Source organism: Hordeum vulgare, chromosome 7H, assembly GCF_904849725.1.
Source record: "Hordeum vulgare subsp. vulgare chromosome 7H, MorexV3_pseudomolecules_assembly, whole genome shotgun sequence".
In the NCBI taxonomy this organism is placed as follows: domain Eukaryota; kingdom Viridiplantae; phylum Streptophyta; class Magnoliopsida; order Poales; family Poaceae; genus Hordeum; species Hordeum vulgare.
Genome location: NC_058524.1, coordinates 17,998,996 through 18,018,053, shown reverse-complemented (window position 1 = coordinate 18,018,053; position 19,058 = coordinate 17,998,996). Strand labels below are relative to the sequence as shown.

The 19,058-nt window shown below is 44.7% G+C and overlaps 2 protein-coding genes across 2 annotated transcripts; both read left to right on the top strand.

The window, feature by feature from the left end:
• Positions 1-1,043: 1,043 nt before the first annotated feature.
• On the top strand, positions 1,044-2,339 carry LOC123408653 (xyloglucan endotransglycosylase/hydrolase protein 8-like). The gene is made up of 2 exons (XM_045101712.1): positions 1,044-1,487; positions 1,584-2,339. Exons 1-2 carry the CDS (start codon positions 1,059-1,061, stop codon positions 2,160-2,162), a joined length of 1,008 nt encoding a protein of 335 aa, XP_044957647.1. The 5' UTR covers positions 1,044-1,058; the 3' UTR covers positions 2,163-2,339.
• A 12,839-nt stretch (positions 2,340-15,178) lies between these two features.
• Positions 15,179-16,951, top strand: LOC123409295 (F-box protein PP2-B11-like). The gene is made up of 3 exons (XM_045102234.1): positions 15,179-15,563; positions 15,687-15,805; positions 16,308-16,951. Exons 1-3 carry the CDS (start codon positions 15,273-15,275, stop codon positions 16,735-16,737), a joined length of 840 nt encoding a protein of 279 aa, XP_044958169.1. The 5' UTR covers positions 15,179-15,272; the 3' UTR covers positions 16,738-16,951.
• The last annotated feature ends 2,107 nt before the right edge of the window (positions 16,952-19,058 follow it).

Here is a 19,058-nt window from a genome sequence, read left to right as displayed (position 1 = left end):
GGAAGGAATGAAAACACAAAAATGGAAGAAAATGAAGCAAAGGAAAAATAACAAGAAAAAGTAACCAAAGAGAAAACCCTAGAAACCCGAAAGAAAAATTCGTCCATGAAATCTGCAAGATAACCAGGGCCGAGAAAAACCGTAAGAGAACAACCTTCAAACCCGTCCTACTAATCGGTCGGCCAACTCAGGGGGTGGTTATCTCTTGCAATAGCATGAAATAGATTTGAACTCCACTACAATTCTGACGTTGTTTCTTTGCCATGATAAATCATACATTTTTAATAGTAAATTAGTTTATCCGATCATGAGAAGTATAGTTGGCGAACCTGACAAATTCGTTTCAGTTCAATTTTCTGTCCTGCTTGTAAACCAAATTTATCATCATCATGTCAATATAAATGTCCATAAAAAACATCACATTTAACCTCCTTTTTAAAAAAAAAATAACACATCAGATTTTCCATCTCTAAAAAATCAACGTCAGATTTTTAGTGTTTTCGATAGATTTTGCAGGCCAGGCCAGTGACGGAGACAAGGGGTGCCAGCCAGGGCCCTCCCCCTAACATTAGTGATTTAAGCCTAGAATAAACAGTAATAATTATTTTGTGTGTGTTAAAATAGTGTTTTTGATGGATTGATCCTGCTTAACAAGGTTTAACTATACTTGGCCTTCCCTGTCCTAATTTTTGGGTCCGCCACTGTTGCAGGCATCTGGGGCAGCAAAATGTACTCAATTTTTTTTCTTTCCAAATTCATAGGCGATCACCATGTGCTATTCCGGTGGCAAACAAGGAGTTTTCTCGTAGCAGGAATGCAACTATCGGAAGCTTCGCGCCGGCAGATCACCGACACCGCGCGCAAAATCGTCCTCTTGTGCGTTCTTGGCCGCCGCACCAAACCAAACCAGCCTCAGCGGACGGGAGGGACAGCAGAGCAGAGCACCGACTCCTGTCCATGTCCATGTGCGGCCGCCGCGGAGCGTGGAAGTCAGACAACGACAACCATCCGAGACGCGTCATCCCACCACCTCCGCCCGTGACAGCGCAGTGTATTAGATGGCCGGCGCTAGCGCTTACCAAACCAACCACACTGGAGCAGAGCCAACGGCAGTATCCCGCCCGGTTCCACTTCCACTCCACTTGCCTCCACATTTCCTCCTCCTTCCCAAGAAGCAGAGCCGAGCAGAGCAGAGCAGAGCAGAGCAAGGTGTCATGGCGATGGCGCCGCGGGCTGTGTCCTTGTCGGTCGCCGTGGTGGTGGCGCTCCTGGCAACGGCGGACTCGTGGCTGTACGAGGAGTTCACCACGGACGGCAACGTGCGCGCGGACTACAACGCGCAGGGGCAGCAGGTGGCGTCGCTCATCCTCACACAACAGTCCGGCGGCGGCGCCTTCGGCTCCCGGCGCAAGTACCTCTACGGCGAGTTCAGCATCCAGATGAAGCTCGTCCCCGGCAACTCCGCCGGCACCGTCACCTCCTTCTACGTACGCGTTAGATAAGATTAGATTCAATTCAGATCCGAGCATTATAAGTACATGGTTCACCAGATTGACTGACCCCGGTGTTACTTGCTGCCGCAGCTGTCGTCGGGCGACGGCCCCGGGCACGACGAGATCGACATGGAGTTCATGGGCAACTCCACGGGGCAGCCGGTGGTGCTCAACACCAACGTGTGGGCCAACGGCGACGGCAAGAAGGAGCACCAGTTCGACCTCTGGTTCGACCCGGCCGCCGACTACCACACCTACACCATCATCTGGAACCACAAGAACGTCATCTTCAAGGTGGACGACCTCTTCATCCGCAGCTTCACGCGCTACGCCGACCTGCCCTACCCGGGCGCCAAGCCCATGTCCGTGCACGCCACGCTCTGGGACGGCAGCTACTGGGCCACGCAGAAGGGCAAGGTCCCCGTCGACTGGTCCGGCGCGCCCTTCGTCGTCTCCTACCGCGGCTACTCCGCCGACGCGTGTGTGCCCAACGGCGACGGCCGCCCGCTCTCCTGCCCCGCCGGCACCGGCCGCTGGATGGACCGCCAGCTCGACGACGCCGAGCGCGGCACCGTCGCCTGGGCCAGGCGCGACTACATGCGCTACAACTACTGCGACGATGGCTGGCGATTCCCGCAGGGCTTCCCCGCCGAGTGCTCCCGCGGCTGAACAACCGATTGACTTCACTCACGCCTTCGTTAGTTCCCACGGATTGTTCGTTGTCCATTCATTTCTGGTTTCTTGGTTTTGTTGGTCTATTTGTTCTTGATTCCGTTAACTCTCCGCTTATTCTTACCTACTAGATGGATTAGACTAATGATAATAAAGTTCAATTCTTGGAGTAAATACTGGAACAAATAGTGAGCATTGTTCAATGAACTTGCCGTCCCGGCAACTGCACAATGGCGCATGTCTCGGACGTACAAACGAACCAGACTGTCAATCTCGGCTTCGGCTCTGATTTGAATTACTTCGGGGTTCGCTGTAGCGCGAAGCACTAATTTTTCTCGGTGTTTTCTTTTTAACGTTTGCCAATTTCTTTTCCAAACGCCGGCCACGGCGAGGGCGAATGAGGCCTTATGCATCGCTTAGATGACGTGTCTACAGAAATAAATCATTTTTTAAGTACCGATGATTATTTATCTATTTTTAAAATTTAAAACGAAGGCAAAAGCTTTTGGAAATCGTTTAAAATTAATCGGTTTCGTAAGTCGCCTCTAACCTGTGCCACGCGTCCGGTTGGATCCACGCGCTACTTATCTCTGTTCCTCCCTTGTCCTTTCCTCCCCTTAGCTCTTCATGCTTAATCTCTGTTCCTCCCTTATCCTTTCCTCCCCTTAGCTCTTCATGCAAAAGCGTTGAGCCATTCGTACTTCTCCCCCTTTTTCTTCTTCACACATCCTAATCATGGCAGCGCTATCGTCCGCCACCGCTCGCGTTGCTGCAACGACTTCTCCTACACGCCACACCGACACCGCTGTTGAAAACAGCCGTCACCTTACGCCGCTGCACTGCAGCTCCCGCAAAGCTTGCTTGCGCCATCGTTGCCACCCGCAACGTCGCAACTTCTGCCATGGCCGTCGTGTGCTGCATCACAACATCCTTCTTCATCTTCTGCGCTGCAATGGACCGCTCCCGGGGCTGTAATGGAGCGCCGCCGAGGTCGTTGGAGCTCTGTCGTGGTTACATTCGAGCTTCACCGGAGCTGCAATGGTGCTTTACTGGAGTTGCAATGGAGCTTTGCCGGAGGCTCGATGCGGCGTCATCGGCGGCTGTCGGGGGCAAGCATTTGGTGTTGCATTGGGGTGGTCATCGTCGGCTCCATTGCAGCTCCATTGGGGAACTTGCCGGTGTTGCTATGGAGCTATTGTCATGGCAGCTCTCCTGTGCTCCGATGGATGCTCGCCTGCGACTTTCGGTGTTGCAGATGGAGGCTGGTTGGAGGTGACACGAGATTCCGAGAGAGAAACGTCTGCGTGCGTATCTAAGGGCTGGAATGAATTGATTGGATGGCTGGGGACCCGACTGATTTCGCTAGGAAAACAGTCGAATGATTCGTAGTAGTCACCAAAGCTTTGCCTTATTTCGTTAATAAAGAAAAAGGGTAACAAGTTGTTCGGTTAATTAACAGGGAGCCACATGAAAACCGCTACAAATACGTGCACAAAAAGAAAGGACACCTCGGTCGACCAGTCTACCCACAAGACTCACACACACCGCCAAGGAGAGGACATCGTCAAGGTTGCCAGCAATGTCATCGTCGTCACCTCTCCTCGAGGAAGCGACTCTCACTCCATGGCTAACGACCTTTCAATACCCCAACAAACGAGCGACATGCGAGAACTCCGTCGACCAATGCCAAACAGTTGACCAAACGCATCGAAGACCAGGCAGCTCCGACTTCCATGACAAGACTCATAGGAGAAAGTAACTTGCATAGAACCAACATAGCTCGACCTGCCCATCACACGACATCATTGCCGCCACGTCGCCCTGCAACTCTATAGCTCCAACTTCACGCTTAGGGATAATCCATATAGCAGACGACGAAGGAAAGTTACGATCCTACTCTTCTTGCTACTATCACTGTCGCCACACAAGTGTCAACGCCACACAAACACCACCCTCCGGGCACCTGCCAGCCATGATGACGTGTACATCCATCCCGAAGGAAGCAAAAAAGGGATCAATATCTTCATGGCGTTGTCCAAAGAGGGAAAATGACACCAAAGACGCCGATGCCGCCCGACCCTAGAGCAGAATCTTTGCTTTCGGCCGACGAGCTTTCATTCAAGAGTTGAGGAAGCACATATCTCCCCGACGACGCCTCCAAGGAGGATTACAACGTCCACGAACATCGTCGTCGCGTCCGACAACATCGGTTAAGTATTCATCCGGGGCAGCACAACCACCACTCCCACACTGCCAAGCACCTCGACTGCCTACGCATCCCCTGCGTAGCAAATGTGCCGATCACAACACAGGGACCACCATCTCACAGCGCTGCCTCGCAATTCTGGCAATCCTTCATCGAAAGGCAGCCGCAAGAGGCGATGGTGCCCAGCCAGCTACCTGCATGAGACTAGTGCGCAACCCACGAACAGGGGGCTATTTTTTATTAAATTTTATAAATAATATGCAGATTGAATTATTTTCAGGAATAATACACCATCGGCCGCGACTTAGCCGATAGGCACGGCATCTTTCAACACTGAGGATGTACAAAGGCGAGCGAAAGGGCCATGCATCTGTTGGCTACGCTACGGCCGAGAGGTGCCAGTCGGCTATGCCTTGACCGATGGTGTATTATTCTTGTAAATAATTCAAACTGCATATTATTTGTCAAATTTAATTAAAAATGTATTACTCAAAAAAAATGGCCGCCACCCCTCCCCAACCACGCCGGCCAGATCCGAAGCCGCAAGGCCCCCACAGGGAGCCACCGACCACATTGCTCACGGATCTGCAGCAGCATCAGCAAGGGACGACCGTCGGAGCAGCCAATCCCCCGGGATGCGGCCATGGCCACCAGGACGCCACCACTGCTGAGTGCTGAGCCGGATGAAGGAGCGCCCTCCCATCACCGAGGATTCGCACCGCCGCGTAGGGGAACCCTCCGCATGCTTAGCCCGGCCGCATCTCCCGGCGACAGCAAGGGGGTGCGGGAGAGTAGTTGGGCGCCGACAGCCGGCGGCTAGGTTTCTCCGAGTCGCTTGGGGGCGATGCGGCGGTCAGATACCGGTGGAGCTGCTGCACGTGCACACACCAGGCGGTGCTACTTACTGCTACCTACTCCTACCATGCTCATTCATTTGGTGGTTAGTAGTGCCAGATCTGTCGCCCCTCAAAGTGGGCAAATTCATGTGAGTTTAAGAGTGTACGTCCGCCCTTAAACTCGCTGAGACCACTTGGTTGGTTGGATCATATGCACCACTGCATTGTTTGGAGCTGGTAAAAAAATCATAGGTTGTTAGTAATTATCATGTTTTTTTATGAAGTTTTGTGCCTATCAGAGTAAGGACAGTAGTAAATGCGGCTGCCGACTGTAAGCTAATGCAATGTCACACATAGTCTACTCCCTCCATTTCTAAATATAAATCTTTTAAACAATTTCAACAGGTGTCTACATACGAAGCAAAATGATTGAATGTAAACTCTAAAGTATGTCTATATACATCCGTATGTAGTTCACTAGTGAAATCTCTACAAAGACTTATATTTAGGAACGGAGGGAGTATCTTATAGCTAACATTATAATACTCCCTTCGTCTGGTGAAGATTGTACGTTTGGCTTTAAAATTTGTTCACAAAAGAATGTACTTTTATCTTTCCAATACACTTTAAATTATAAAAAATGTTTCTCTCTCATCACACGGTAATTAAGATCAATAACATTCTACATATAGTCTTTTTAATTTCTACATGCACTTAGCTCATTAGGGGTGGGTTAGGTAATTAAAGAGGACAGAGATGGTGGCTTGCACCTTTCCAATGCATTTTTTTACTTCACTTTATAATTTGTCTTAAAATAGCTATATGTACACTTTTCACCGGACGGAGTAGTTGGTTGAAAGAGTGTACTAATTATTTATTGTATGGTTCACCTTTTCATTCTTACAAAGTGTATAGGAGCACGTGTTGGAGTTGACTCTTAACGAAGAGTTTGCTTACCTTTTCTCTCCTCTTCTCTTCCTCTAACTAAGCAAAAATATATTACTTTATTTCTTATAACCAGAAACAGTTTTATTATACTTGCTCTCATTGCACTGGTGAGGACTTGTGGCATGATGATTGACGGATATGCTCCCAATCCATCGGGAAGTAGAATAGCATGCTTGATGTCACCTTGATTACTATTATTGGTCAAAGTCTGTACTATTGTAGTATGTAGCATGTTAACTACTACTAGTGAGATGGTGTGGTTTTGGGACCCTTGTCTTTGATTCGTCAGACCGTTATCACGCCTGTGGTCTCTGATCGAAGAACATCACACATGTTGCCCCTGTAGTCTGTAGTGCCATTTCTTGGCTTGGCTCCCATGTACATTTATTCCAGCACCTGCACATGGGGAACGGGGTGTAGTCCCTTTCTTTCCCTGTCCATCGACCATGATTTGAATTACTTTGTGTTTTTTTCTAAATATTTGTTTAAAAAGACCACTAGTCGAATGTTATTGTTAAAAAAGACCACATGCGGTATGAAATGCGAGAAAATACCTTCATTTTTCGTGACGGCAGGCGCGTCAGGTGACGCGTGGCACCTGCCGTCACGGGCCGAGACGGCTGGGCCCCGCCGCCATCCGGCGAGGCGGCCGGCCGGACAGGTGGCACCTGCCGCCAGCACTCGAGACGGCCGGCGAGATGCTGTGCATGGCATCATGCATGTACGAGAGCATGCATGTACGAGAGCACGGCCAACCAGCTCTCGAGGCATGCATCGTACGAGAGCATGAGCATGCCGCCACGAAAAATGTAGTCTTTTCTCGTATTTTATACCGCATGTGGTCTTTTTTGACAATAACATTTGACTAGTGTTTTTTTGATAAAAATTCCTTCTCTGTATCACGAAGTGGGGAGAATATCTGGCGCTACTGGATCGACGTTTTGTTCATTGAAGCTTTGCCACCGACGATGACAAGAGCAGCAATCGTCGTGAGCGTGCGACAGGTGAGAACGGACGGACTTTCCAGTTGAAGTGGTACACAAAAAAGAGCGGAGCACAGGTGGTGCTACTGCTACCTACCCATCTTCATTTTTAAATATAAGTCTTTTTAGTAATTTTATTAGAAGACTATATCCGAAGCAAAACGAGTGAATCTATACTTTAATGTATGTCTATACACATCCGTTTCGAATTTTTGTCTAAAAAGACCACTAGCCGAATATTATTGTCAAAAAAGACCACATACGGTATAAAATGCGAGAAAAGACCCTCATTTTTCATGACGGCAGGCGCGCCAGGTGACGCGTGGCACCTGCCGCCACGGGCCGAGACGGCTGGGTCCCGCCGCCACCCGGCGAGGCGGCCGGCCGGACAGGTGGCACGTGCCGCCACCACTCCAGGCGGCAGGCGGGCTGCTGTGCATGGCAGCATGCAGCTGTGCATGGCAGCATGCAGCGCTTGAGGCATGGCAGCCGGCTGTTGATGCATGCATGTACAAGAGCATGGCAGCCTGCCGCCACGGCAGGTGCCACCTGCCCGGCCGGCCGGCTTGCCGGGTGGCGGCGGGGCCCAGCCGCCTCGGCCCGTGGCGGCAGGTGCCACGCGTCATCTGGCGCGCCTGCCGCCACGGAAAATAGGGGTCTTTTTTCGCATTTTGTACCGTATGTGGTGTTTTTTGACAATAATTTTCGGCTAGTGGTCTTTTTTGACAAAAATTCATCCGTTTCTAGTTTCGTAATGAAAACTTTTAAAAGACTTATATTTAAAAATGAAGAGAGTACTAAAATTTAGGTTTCCCAAAAAACTAAAATTTAAGTGACCCCCTTAAGCGTAAATTGTATAGAATTGTTTATACTCGGCATATTAAGATCTCGAGCTATTTCCGAGCAAAATAAAACCAAGAAATTTCTACATCCAAGGTAGACCATAACCTTAGGATATTTGACACACGGCCTGGCCATCCGGAAGTATACAAATGGTGGGTGCCTTGTTTCCAAAAAAAACATTTTCTACAACACAAAAAAGCTAATCTTCTGTAAACCCACACATGTGCAAACCAATACGTGATTGGATGATCAGAGGAACAGTGATGTTCCCAACTAACCAGTGTTTAAGTCCTGTTATTTGCATTATTTTTAAATTTATTTTAAAATTTCTGGCGATTAGTGTTTAGTGGGAGGTGACGCCCCCCTCGACGACGAGCCGTCAATGATGACTTCGTAAATCTCAAAATTATATGATGGCTATGTCTCTCAGAGATGTTATGTAGAAATGAGTATATGCATGTATATATAAGTGATTGCGTTTGTACTGTATTAAAAAACGTTCACCCATACATGTAAGTTGTGTATCTGTAAAATTTCATAATGGTTTACTTTCACACGCGACGTACAAGAAAAAAAGACAAATATGTAATCTCAACCGGGTCTTTTTTTGTTGTTGGGCCCGAATTGTTTTTGTACAGCTTACATATTGTAATTTTATTCATAACAAAATTTCATGGATCTGTAGTGAACACATACGAGTTTTCACGAAATTATTTAATTTTGAAAGCTAAATATGGATTTTGATTTATTTTATTTTATCATAGAACTGACACCATGGTGCCCGAGCACCTTACATTCACACTCCTGCCCATCTATATCAATTTTCTGATTTATCCTTTTGTGCTAACAAAATCACAAGTTGGCCTCATATGCAACAGAAAAATCAAATTTCACGTTTTTTCATCATGCGAACTTCCGTGACGTTCAGCTTAGATAGAAGGCGCCAGAAACCCTGGCGTCTAGTTCCTGATCCGTCGGTTGTTGACCGGCTGATGTGGCAAAGGTCTTAACGCCATGCAACCTTGCGTGTGGTTCCTGGCCCACATGATCCATGGATCAGAAGCAAAGGTGCATGGCATTTGGTTCATCATGCGATCCAGGGACCAGATGCGAGGGTGCATGACGTTTGGCGGTGCTGGCTAATTGTGCAGGCTAGGGACCAGACGCCAGGATGCATGATGTTGGTTTTTTGCCACATCAACCGACCAATGTGCGGGCAGGTCGTGCATGCTAGGGACCAGGCGTCATGGTTATTGGTGTCTCCTGTGCAAGCTGGACGCGAGGGATGTTGGCGTGGTTAAAAATAATCGGATTCAAAATTTATTTGCAAACAAAGTTAATTCGAGAATTTGTTAATACAAAAGGTAAAAAAAAATGTCCGCCCATCTACCATACAAATGCCTACGTTCGTTCTGTGCTTAATTAACCTTACATGTTCGCTATTCTATGTTATAGTCGGAGCAGGGGCGAGAAGTGCTTCGATGGACGCAGCTGCACGCACGGCGTGGACGGTGTGCGTCCCTTCACGATTAGCATCAGCACATCGTATTATGCGTATTGGAAGGACCAATCTGACAGCACGATCTGACACAAGGCTGGTACGCGCTCCTGACGCACCATGCACCCGGATCGACCACAATCGAGTACACGTCCTACGGTTCTAGGACATCATTGACGAGTTCCACTAGCTATTTGACTATTTCAACTGCACACAAGCTGCCCGTTTGTTCTAATCCGCCGTGGTTGTGCCAGGATGCCACAGAGTTCGTCCTCTGCTCGCTATCTCCGGACAGCTCCACCACGGCTGTCATTGTGTGCCCAAGGTGCCCCGGTACCAGGAGAAGGTGGTTTGTGTCCAGGACAGACCGGAACCCCGGCATCCGGTTCAACAAAAGCCGGAACCAGTCAGTTGCACTGAACATCCATCCACCCACCCCGAACCAAGCAGTAAGTTGCACTGAACAAGCATACGGTTCTACAAATGCCACATTCGGTTTCAGAATTGCACACATTGTTTTCATGAGTTTTGTTCACTTTAGCTATGTAGATGCTCAGTATGTTTCATAATTGTACCATTTTCGGAAGTTTATGCATCTTAATTAGGCCTTAATAAGATCAGACCAAGTCAATTATGTACAGTTTGAAAAAATAATCCAAACTAGATGCAGTTTCACAATCGGTTCTATCACATACGCCTGATTACACCAATTGTTGTTTACCTGCCCATCTGATACAACCTTGAAACATTATGATGCGGGTTAGTCTTGTAAGTTAACCTTGACATGGCCTAGGTACATTCTTGAGGCATCTCAGGCATGCTGTGTCAACCATGATAATGTTGTTGTGCACATTCACCTTCCATTTTTAGTTAAATTGCAAGAGGATTATCCCTTATTGTTCCATGCTTATAGGAATAAGAATGAGTGTGTGAAGACATCAAAATAAAAGGTGCTTACTTGTTTATCCCTTTTCAGTTTGGTACTTCCTTTGTTTAGCTAGGAGAAAAACGTGGATGGTACAAATAAATGGTGGAATGTTCATTTAACTTACTATACATATTACATGCTTCCTGTTGATAGTTTCATGTCCTTTTCTGTCTCTTAAGATGGTCGACAAATTTGGTTCTCATTGCTGAGGAATGAGTGCCAATTTATTTCACTGCTCTTTGCAGCATGTTTTCAGCTTTTGGCCTTTCGCCCAGCCATATAGTGGATGCCTACATATCTTGTGATTTCCGTCGCCCAGTTCACATTTTCACGGTTACTTGGCAAGAATTTTCCTGTCGCATGATCATAAGAGCATGGCTTAAACTGCATTTATGCACTTTTATCTTTCTTGGATATACATATTTGCCACAGTAACCATGATATATTCATGCAAGATATTATATGTACGGTATATATCCGTGCGTCTGTTTGGAAGAGCACCACATTGCCAATATGTATACCATCTACCAAGAAATGTCCTAACTTCTAACTATCCTCGTTGCGTGCATACTCTGCAAGATTAGAAAATTCTGACCTATTAAGCGATGATATATTTAATTCTATTGGTTGTCTTCCAAAATTGAATGAAATCGCACATGTATTGGTCTTAAAGAAAGTTAGTCAAGTATTTTATTTCAAATGAGTTGCGTATTTATTTTCTCATAGCCATTTGAACGACATTTCCACAATATAAGTCACTAATGAAACTGCTCTTGCTTCTGAATTTGTTTCTTTTCGTGTGAAGGTTGTCTTCAGCTGTTCTCAATCCAAAAACACTGATTTTATAGGCACCAGAGATGACCAAATGGTTTTCCATATATTTCTTGAGTGCCGCTTCTTGCTAGTTCATTTATTAACTGCAATAGAATATTTTTGTAATGAGTAAACTGCAATACATTCATGTGCTGCTTGTTAGAACTTGTATATGGATCCTAATTATTATTCTGAATAAACACAAGCATTGGATGTATTGCGCATGTTTCATTTTCTCCTACTGCCATGGCCGTAAATATGTTGGACTGCATTATGATGTTTAGAGACTGACCTCACATATGAATTGTATTACCTTTTTTAAATCATGAAGTATACAAGGCCAGATGGAGAGGTGTGGTAGATTTTAGGGAAATTTTGAGTTAATTATTGTCGAAATTACATGGCAAAAATATAATTGCAGAGACAATGAAAATTCGGTTCAACATCTTAGCTGGCCAGCAAAGAACTCCTAATTTGGGCCATTTTATATTCCCACATGGAACGATGTATTGTGCTTGTCAAAACATGGGCGGCTGATCACATACTTGGAGGTAAAAATTTCGTAGCACCATAACTTGAACCACTATGTTCATTTGACATGTTGTCAATAAATTTTACTTGTTGAAAGAGAAATCTAACTACCCTATGAGACAAGGGAGCATACAAAGGCAGGATTCCTAATGAGTATTAGCAAAAAAAGTTACAGTAGATGTCTAATAGTTGCTTCAATTTTGATATTATTCAACAAAGTTATGCTTCACAGGTAAAAGAGCCATGATAACAACTTAAACCCAGACACGAAACAATTTGGTATATTACATTATTTTGATTTCATCAGTTACATTTTTCATTGTGCACTTCTACAAGATCTCATATATATGGAAACAATTTGTTTTCCAACCAACTTTGCTGAATACTTGAGGAGACTGAGGAGGAATGTCGGGAAGATGGAAGCAGAAATATATTAGTTCCGGCCCACAACTTGTGAATAGACTCCAACTACTTAGCCAATAGGATTTTTTTCTTGATATATTTGCAACTACCTCTCTATGGATCTTTTGTTCAGTTGTGATACGTTAACTCTATCCGATAGTAATAAAAGTATCGATTTGTTGCATTGAACTATGTGCTGTTTTGTTTTTTTATTTTTCTTGAATACTGATTATGAGAATAACGTGTTTGCATGTGGAATGGACGATGTAAATTCTTGCATTCTCTTTGTATGACCATATGTGTGCATGAATACAACCGGAATTACATTTTCCAACCAAATTCAAAATGCCCCCGGACTAAAAAATGCCATTTTGTTCCTCTAGAGACATCCATAACGTACCTACAAAACGCCTCAATATTACTAGAGACGTGGTGTAGTCTAACAAGACACCTCTACATGCGTAGGCATGGATTAAACGTCCCTATAAAATGGCTCATATCATGTTGCCACGCTAAATGAGTGTCTCTATGCCACTTCACACGGTCCGTGTGGAGACGCTCTAAGGACGCTTTACAAAAGAGCCTCTAAATTCCATTAAAGGTGAAATAACGCATCTCTAGCTTACAAATCAAACGTCTCTAAATGCATATTTTGTTGTAGTGGTGTTGGAGGCTTTATTAATTTATAAACCTAGAAGACTCTAGTGTTTCTAAAAAAATAAGGCACCTCCATGTGTAATTTAAACGCCAGGTTGTTAGGCACGAATTGGAGGCGTTAGTCGCCCAAGTAAACTTTTATGGAGGGGGGTGTTAGAGCATCTCTAGCAAACCCCTTATAAGTGGTCAAAACTATAAGATAATCATTTTCTTTCAATTCATACACTGGTTGATTCACACCTCATCTCAACAAAAGAGAGATCATGCCTAGGAAAGTTAATAAACCAACCAACAACATAAACATTTGCGTACAACCCTCGGCGAAAATGTCAATTATGATTTCTGTCAACTAACAAATGGTTCAAGATAAGGAGATTAGGCTTTATGGTTTGAAATATACAATATTGTTGCTTTTTACAAATTTGCAGTTGAATAATCATGTTTGGTATTACTTCTATGTGGAGATTAGTATGATATCATTGATCAGAGGTACATACATACACGATTCTTGTTGTAAAGAAGTGTGCGATGGTGACTTAGATTCGGCAATTATGTGATCTGTCATGTAGTTATGCAAAACAGATAGCTTTGGACCCAACTGCTTTGGTTGAATTAATCCTCACAATGGTGTTTCCACTTTAATTTATAATTCTTGTGTTTCCTGCATATTCATGTTTCAGGTTACTGCTTAGTCAAGGCCATCTGTTGCTCCTATGTTCAACACCCAAAGATGGCTATATATCAAAGTGAGCTGCAGATGGACACACACAATTGTAAGAAAGTAAAATAGCACTGCGAGAGTGCCTGCTTAGTGCTTAGTATCTTTATGCCGTGGTTTAATATTTACAACCGATTGGAGAACCTTTTATTTCAAAATGCGATGGAAACATGCATTAAACAATTTATTTCTGTATATTTTTAATTTGGGACAATTCCATTTCTGCCCTTAACTGGATCCCACTACTCAAATTCCCCCCTAATTCCAAAGTGTGCTCACATTTGCCCCTCTTCCATTAAATGCGGTTATAGAAATGTCCTTCCGTACATTTTCGGTCTAGTCAAAGGCATCTGACCGTTATATTTTTCTATACGTGCACTTAACGGTCAAAGGCCTTTGACCGGATGGAAAATGTATGAAAGGACATTTCTATAACCGCACTTAACTGTAGAGGGGCAAATTTAAGCACTCTTCAAAATTAGGGGAAAATTGGAGTAGTGGGATCGAGTTAAGGGCAGAAATGAAATTGTCCCTTTTTATTTCTCTATAGTTTATCATTGGCGTCTGTGTCTCTCGTAGAGCGAGGTATCATAGAAGATCAACCAGAACAGATTGGCGGTGGACGACAGAGGCACAAGCACAATGGGCACATCTTGGTGATATGGCTGGGTGTAATCCCTTTTAGAATTTTATTACACGCCGTAATGCATTGATTTCTGTAGATAATAAATGGTGTCAAAAAAATCTGAAATATTTGTAACGCCTATATTTATTTTTATTTTCTCAAATACTCCAAATATCTTTCGTCAATATTTTATTTGTAGATGTCTTGACATGAGCCTTTTCGGGAGAGTTATCTAGGAGCCAAGAAGAGGACACGATCAATCAGAGAGCACGTATCCAACAATAATACCCGATTCAAATCTGATGCAATTCATGCAACAACTTGAACCAACAACTCAATTAGACCAAAGGACCTCAATGCACTACTTTATTGAAGATCAACCGGACAGGATTTCTCTTTTCAATTCCACTATTCTGCAAAATGAAGGAAAACACAAGCACGAAGGAATAATCAACAAGCCAATTAGTCTTAAGGATATTAAAAGATGAATTTCAAGATCAACCGGACCAAATTCCTCTCATAATTTACATATTATTACTCTCTAGGGGGGGGGGGGGGGGGGTCAAGAACAAGCACCCAAAAAACATGATATTTCAAACCATTTCAAACAAATGTAAACAAATTATTTTATAACATTAACAACTAATTAAAAGTCAAATAGATGGACGCAACAACACGCATCATCAACGATCTAGTTTAGTACTAGTAGAAAATAACACCTCATTACCCCGCAAAAAGTAAAAATAAATAACACCTCATTCCACACGCGTTTCTGCTCCATGGCTGCCGCGTGCGTGCCCTGGCCCATATGCAGCCATGCTACACACGCACCGTAGCGGTCAACCAACCAGCAGTATTGATTCAGTCATTTAAACCAGTAAGTATGGATCCACGTGCGTTGTGTGCTCTGTAATTTGTACGCTAGTAGTAAACGCGGGAGTGCAATCCTTGCTCGACACGTACTCCATGGCGACTGGGTCCCGTCGTTCAAAATAACTGAGCCTTGCTTCGCCCCCCGATTGAAATAGAAACCAAATCATTCTAAAGCTTCGTTGCTAAGACTCTCGAAGGGACAGACAATTTCCACCAAATCGAGTCGACCGAGCGGGGCGAGGAATTATGCAGGAGGAGCCGACGGAGGCCTGCGAGATCGCGCGCCTGCCGTTGGAGCTGCTGTCGGCGGCGCTCTCCCTAACGTCGCCGCGTGATGCGTGCCGCGCCGCGGCGGTCTCCCCGGACTTCCGCGCCGCGGCCGGCTCCGACGCCGTCTGGGCCTGCTTCCTGCCGCCGCCCGACGAACTGCCGCCGATCGCCGACGGAGAGGGAGGGCCGCCGCCGCCGCCGCGCAGGATGAAAGACCTGTTCCTCCGTCTCTCTGGCAGCCACGTCCTACTCCCAGGCGGTCTCATGGTACGTAACGTAGTACGCCGGAAATCCTCTTCGCGGTCTCGGTTTGTACGGTGGATCCCAGCAATCAGCACCTGTGAGAAAATTCGTCTCTCCGTTGATCGCTGACGATTTCCGCCGGTGCAGAGCATGTGGCTGGACAGGGAGACCGGCGCAAAGTGCTACATGGTGCCGGCGAGGGCGCTGTCCATCGCGTGGCGTGACACGCCGCGCTACTGGGACTGGGTCCCTCTCGCCGATTCTAGGTTCTCTTCATTCCTCTGCTCTTTATTTTCTTCCAGTTCCGTTGTTGTCATCTCAGTTGTGCTCAGCTAATTACATATTCACCTTGAGAGTGTCTATGCGAGTATGTGAGCATCTTCGATTATACAGCGTTTAAAAACGATAATTACAGATTCATTTTTTTAAAATTTTATGGTGCTGCTGGGTTGTAGTCTTCCTCCCTCTTCCAAATGTTGACAAATTGCAAGTGTAGGGGCCAGGCAGGATGGTAGATTCTACCTACCACCCTGTTAGGATAAGAACATACTTTTCATGCAAAAAAATTTGATAAGAACATACTTGAAATTCTTTTGGTGAGCCAAGTTATTTTTTGTTTTTTTGAAACGGAATTTGGTGAGCCTAGTTGAATTCAGTTTCTTTGACTAATTTTGCATCAACAACGCTAGATGTGTTCTCTTCAACGCATGCTATTGAACAGTTTTCACCTCCGTTACGAATCATAACCCCATATATGTCCGACTCCAGGTTCCCCGAGAGCGCTGTACTCAGATTAGTTTGCTGGTTGGATATCCCTGGCAAGATAGATAGCAAGATGCTCTCCAAAGGCTCAGCCTATGCCGCACACATCGTGTACAAGTTGACCGACAGTTCCTACGGGCTGGACTCACCTGTCCAAGAGGCATCAATCAGCGTTGGAGGCACCAACCTGACCCGCAACGTCTGCCTCCAACCTAACCAGCAAAGAAGCACGAGCCAAAACCGCCGTGGTGGAGAGCACGTAGTGCTCCCTCGTCAAAGGGCTGATGGCTGGATGGAGCTGGAGCTGGGTGAGTTCACCTGCGATGGGGATGAAGATGGTGATGTGTCCTTTGGCCTGTCGGAGACAAAAGCTTTGAACGGGAAGAGCGGTCTCGTCGTCCAGGGCATCGAGATCAGGCATAAGAAATCAGGGTAAATGAGGAGCTCCTGGGATTAAATCAAACGCCTCCAGAGTTTACTCCGCTATGTAAAGAAAATAAAGGGACCATATAAGTTTGTAATGTGTGCTGTTGAACTGCCCTCTTGGGCTCCACTCTATCTTTATAGATGGGAATTTATCCCTTTTGTCTGTTTGATCTTTAAAGAGGAGAAGAAACAGTTAATTATGAGAGGAATATTAACCTTCGTCAGTTATGGTTCAGCCAATATAGAAATCTGATTAAGCGTGTGCTGCATTTCGGATCTTCAAATTATGGTTCAGCCAATATAGAAATCTGATTAAGCGTGTGCTGCATTTCGGATCTTCAAATTATTCCCAGAAATTGCTTTTGGAGCTCGGCCTCCATGAAGGCCTTTAAATTTAAAATTCAATTTTCATGAAAATTCATATTTTTACATTTCAAAAAATTCTGAAAAATTACAGAGATAAGTGAGGGCATAACACACATGTGTGTAATTTTTCAGGAAAAAATACATTGAAATGAGGGTTGTAAAAAAACAAATCCCTTAGGGGTAGGGCGCCGGGGTTTAGGTTTTTTTTTTGAAAGGAGGGGTTTAGGGTCTTGGAGGGGCCATGTTTCATTTTGTGTTTTCCTTTTCTTTTTATGTTTACCATTCAATTATTTTTTATTTAGGATTTTTATTTTTATTATATATTTTTCATTTAACTCAACGCTACTACATATAACGATGAAGGAACCATTACACAACATCGTCATGAATATAGAGAAGTGACCTCTTTCTCTTTGCTTGGTCGAACAACAAGGTTTCGTATATATATTTGATGCTACTACATATATTACATGTGCATGCATATATATAATATAATATCTATTGCGATCCCTAATATCTAATTACCAAAATTCCCTACCAATTTCCGATGATATTTTCCGGTTTTAGATATGACCTTTCAAGTAAGAATCCCGCCAATTCCTCTTGAATTGCTCGTGCACGATCCTTTTGTAGCAGATCTTCCCGCACCCGTTCAATCTAATTCAAAAAGGGGGTCAATATATATGAATGAAACTCAACACAATTGATGGTAACGAACTAAAATTATGGTCGACAAGGATTTTATTGTATGATTTTACTGATGTAGATTAATTGTTTAGCACTTTTAATCATTACGTAAATCATATAATAAAATGTATTAAATTGTGAAACATCATTTTTATTGAATATATTTATCAACATCGCATTTATGCAAAAGATTACCTGCTGCAATCTCATGATTTTTGCTTAAATTGCAGATGGCCGGAATCGTCAACAAGGAGTTTCCTGAGTTGGCCCACAGAGAGCTAAATTACCTGACATGGGCTTCGGACTGCGAGTTCTTCCTCGAGGGCAATAGCCTTCTGAGGGCGATCGGTAAGGGGACCCTGCTAGCACCCACTGACCCTAAGTTCGCATCCAAAAATGCCCAAGCTCTACATTTCCTCCGTCATCACCTCTGCCCTAATTTGAAAGACAAGTATATGGCTGAGCGTAGTGCCTCTAGCGTGCGGACTTTTGGACCTGGGGTTCCAGAGCAGAAGATGGACCTTTGATAAGAAAGTAGCCGGGGGGGGGGGGAGGGGGGCACTTACACTCGCGTGCGGCTGGACAACACATGGTTGTTTTTTGTACGGTTTTGAAAGATGATGGTTGTAAGCTAGATGGTTTCGTAGGAAAAATTTAGGCACGGGGCTTGCTCCAATCCCGGTCATTTGTCACTTCCAAGAGCTGATCCCATCCATTTTCTCTTATTTCCTGAAGTTTCTGCAATGTGACCCCAATCAAACTCACTACAAGAACAATGTTCTGATCTTTCCTTTGCAAATATTGTGACAACTCATTGGTCTTGCCCAATAGTTTGATCATAAGATGCAACATGAAAACAAATTCAAAGCTTTCCATCTGAGAAATCAAGCCACCTGTTGTCCTTCTTTGTGTTAAATTTTCTGCATCATCATGGATGTTCTCTAACACTTGCAAAACAGATTTCCATATAGTTAGAAATCGACTCAAAGTTTTATGATGTGTGCCCCGCCGTGTATCCCCGGGTCGTACAAGGTTGGTTGCTTGGTTTTTCCCTCTTCCTGAAATTTTTTCCCCAGACTCCAATTGGCTTACAATATTGTCATGTTGTTGTTGAGCTAGTTCATCATGTCTCTTACAAGAAGCGTTGACGGTGTTGACAATCAAAGTTATGTGGTTGAAGAAATCAGTTACACATGAACAACACTTGGCAACAACAACAACCAGTAACTACAACTGATGGGCAAAGCAATGGATATAAAATGCATAAGGATTTTCATC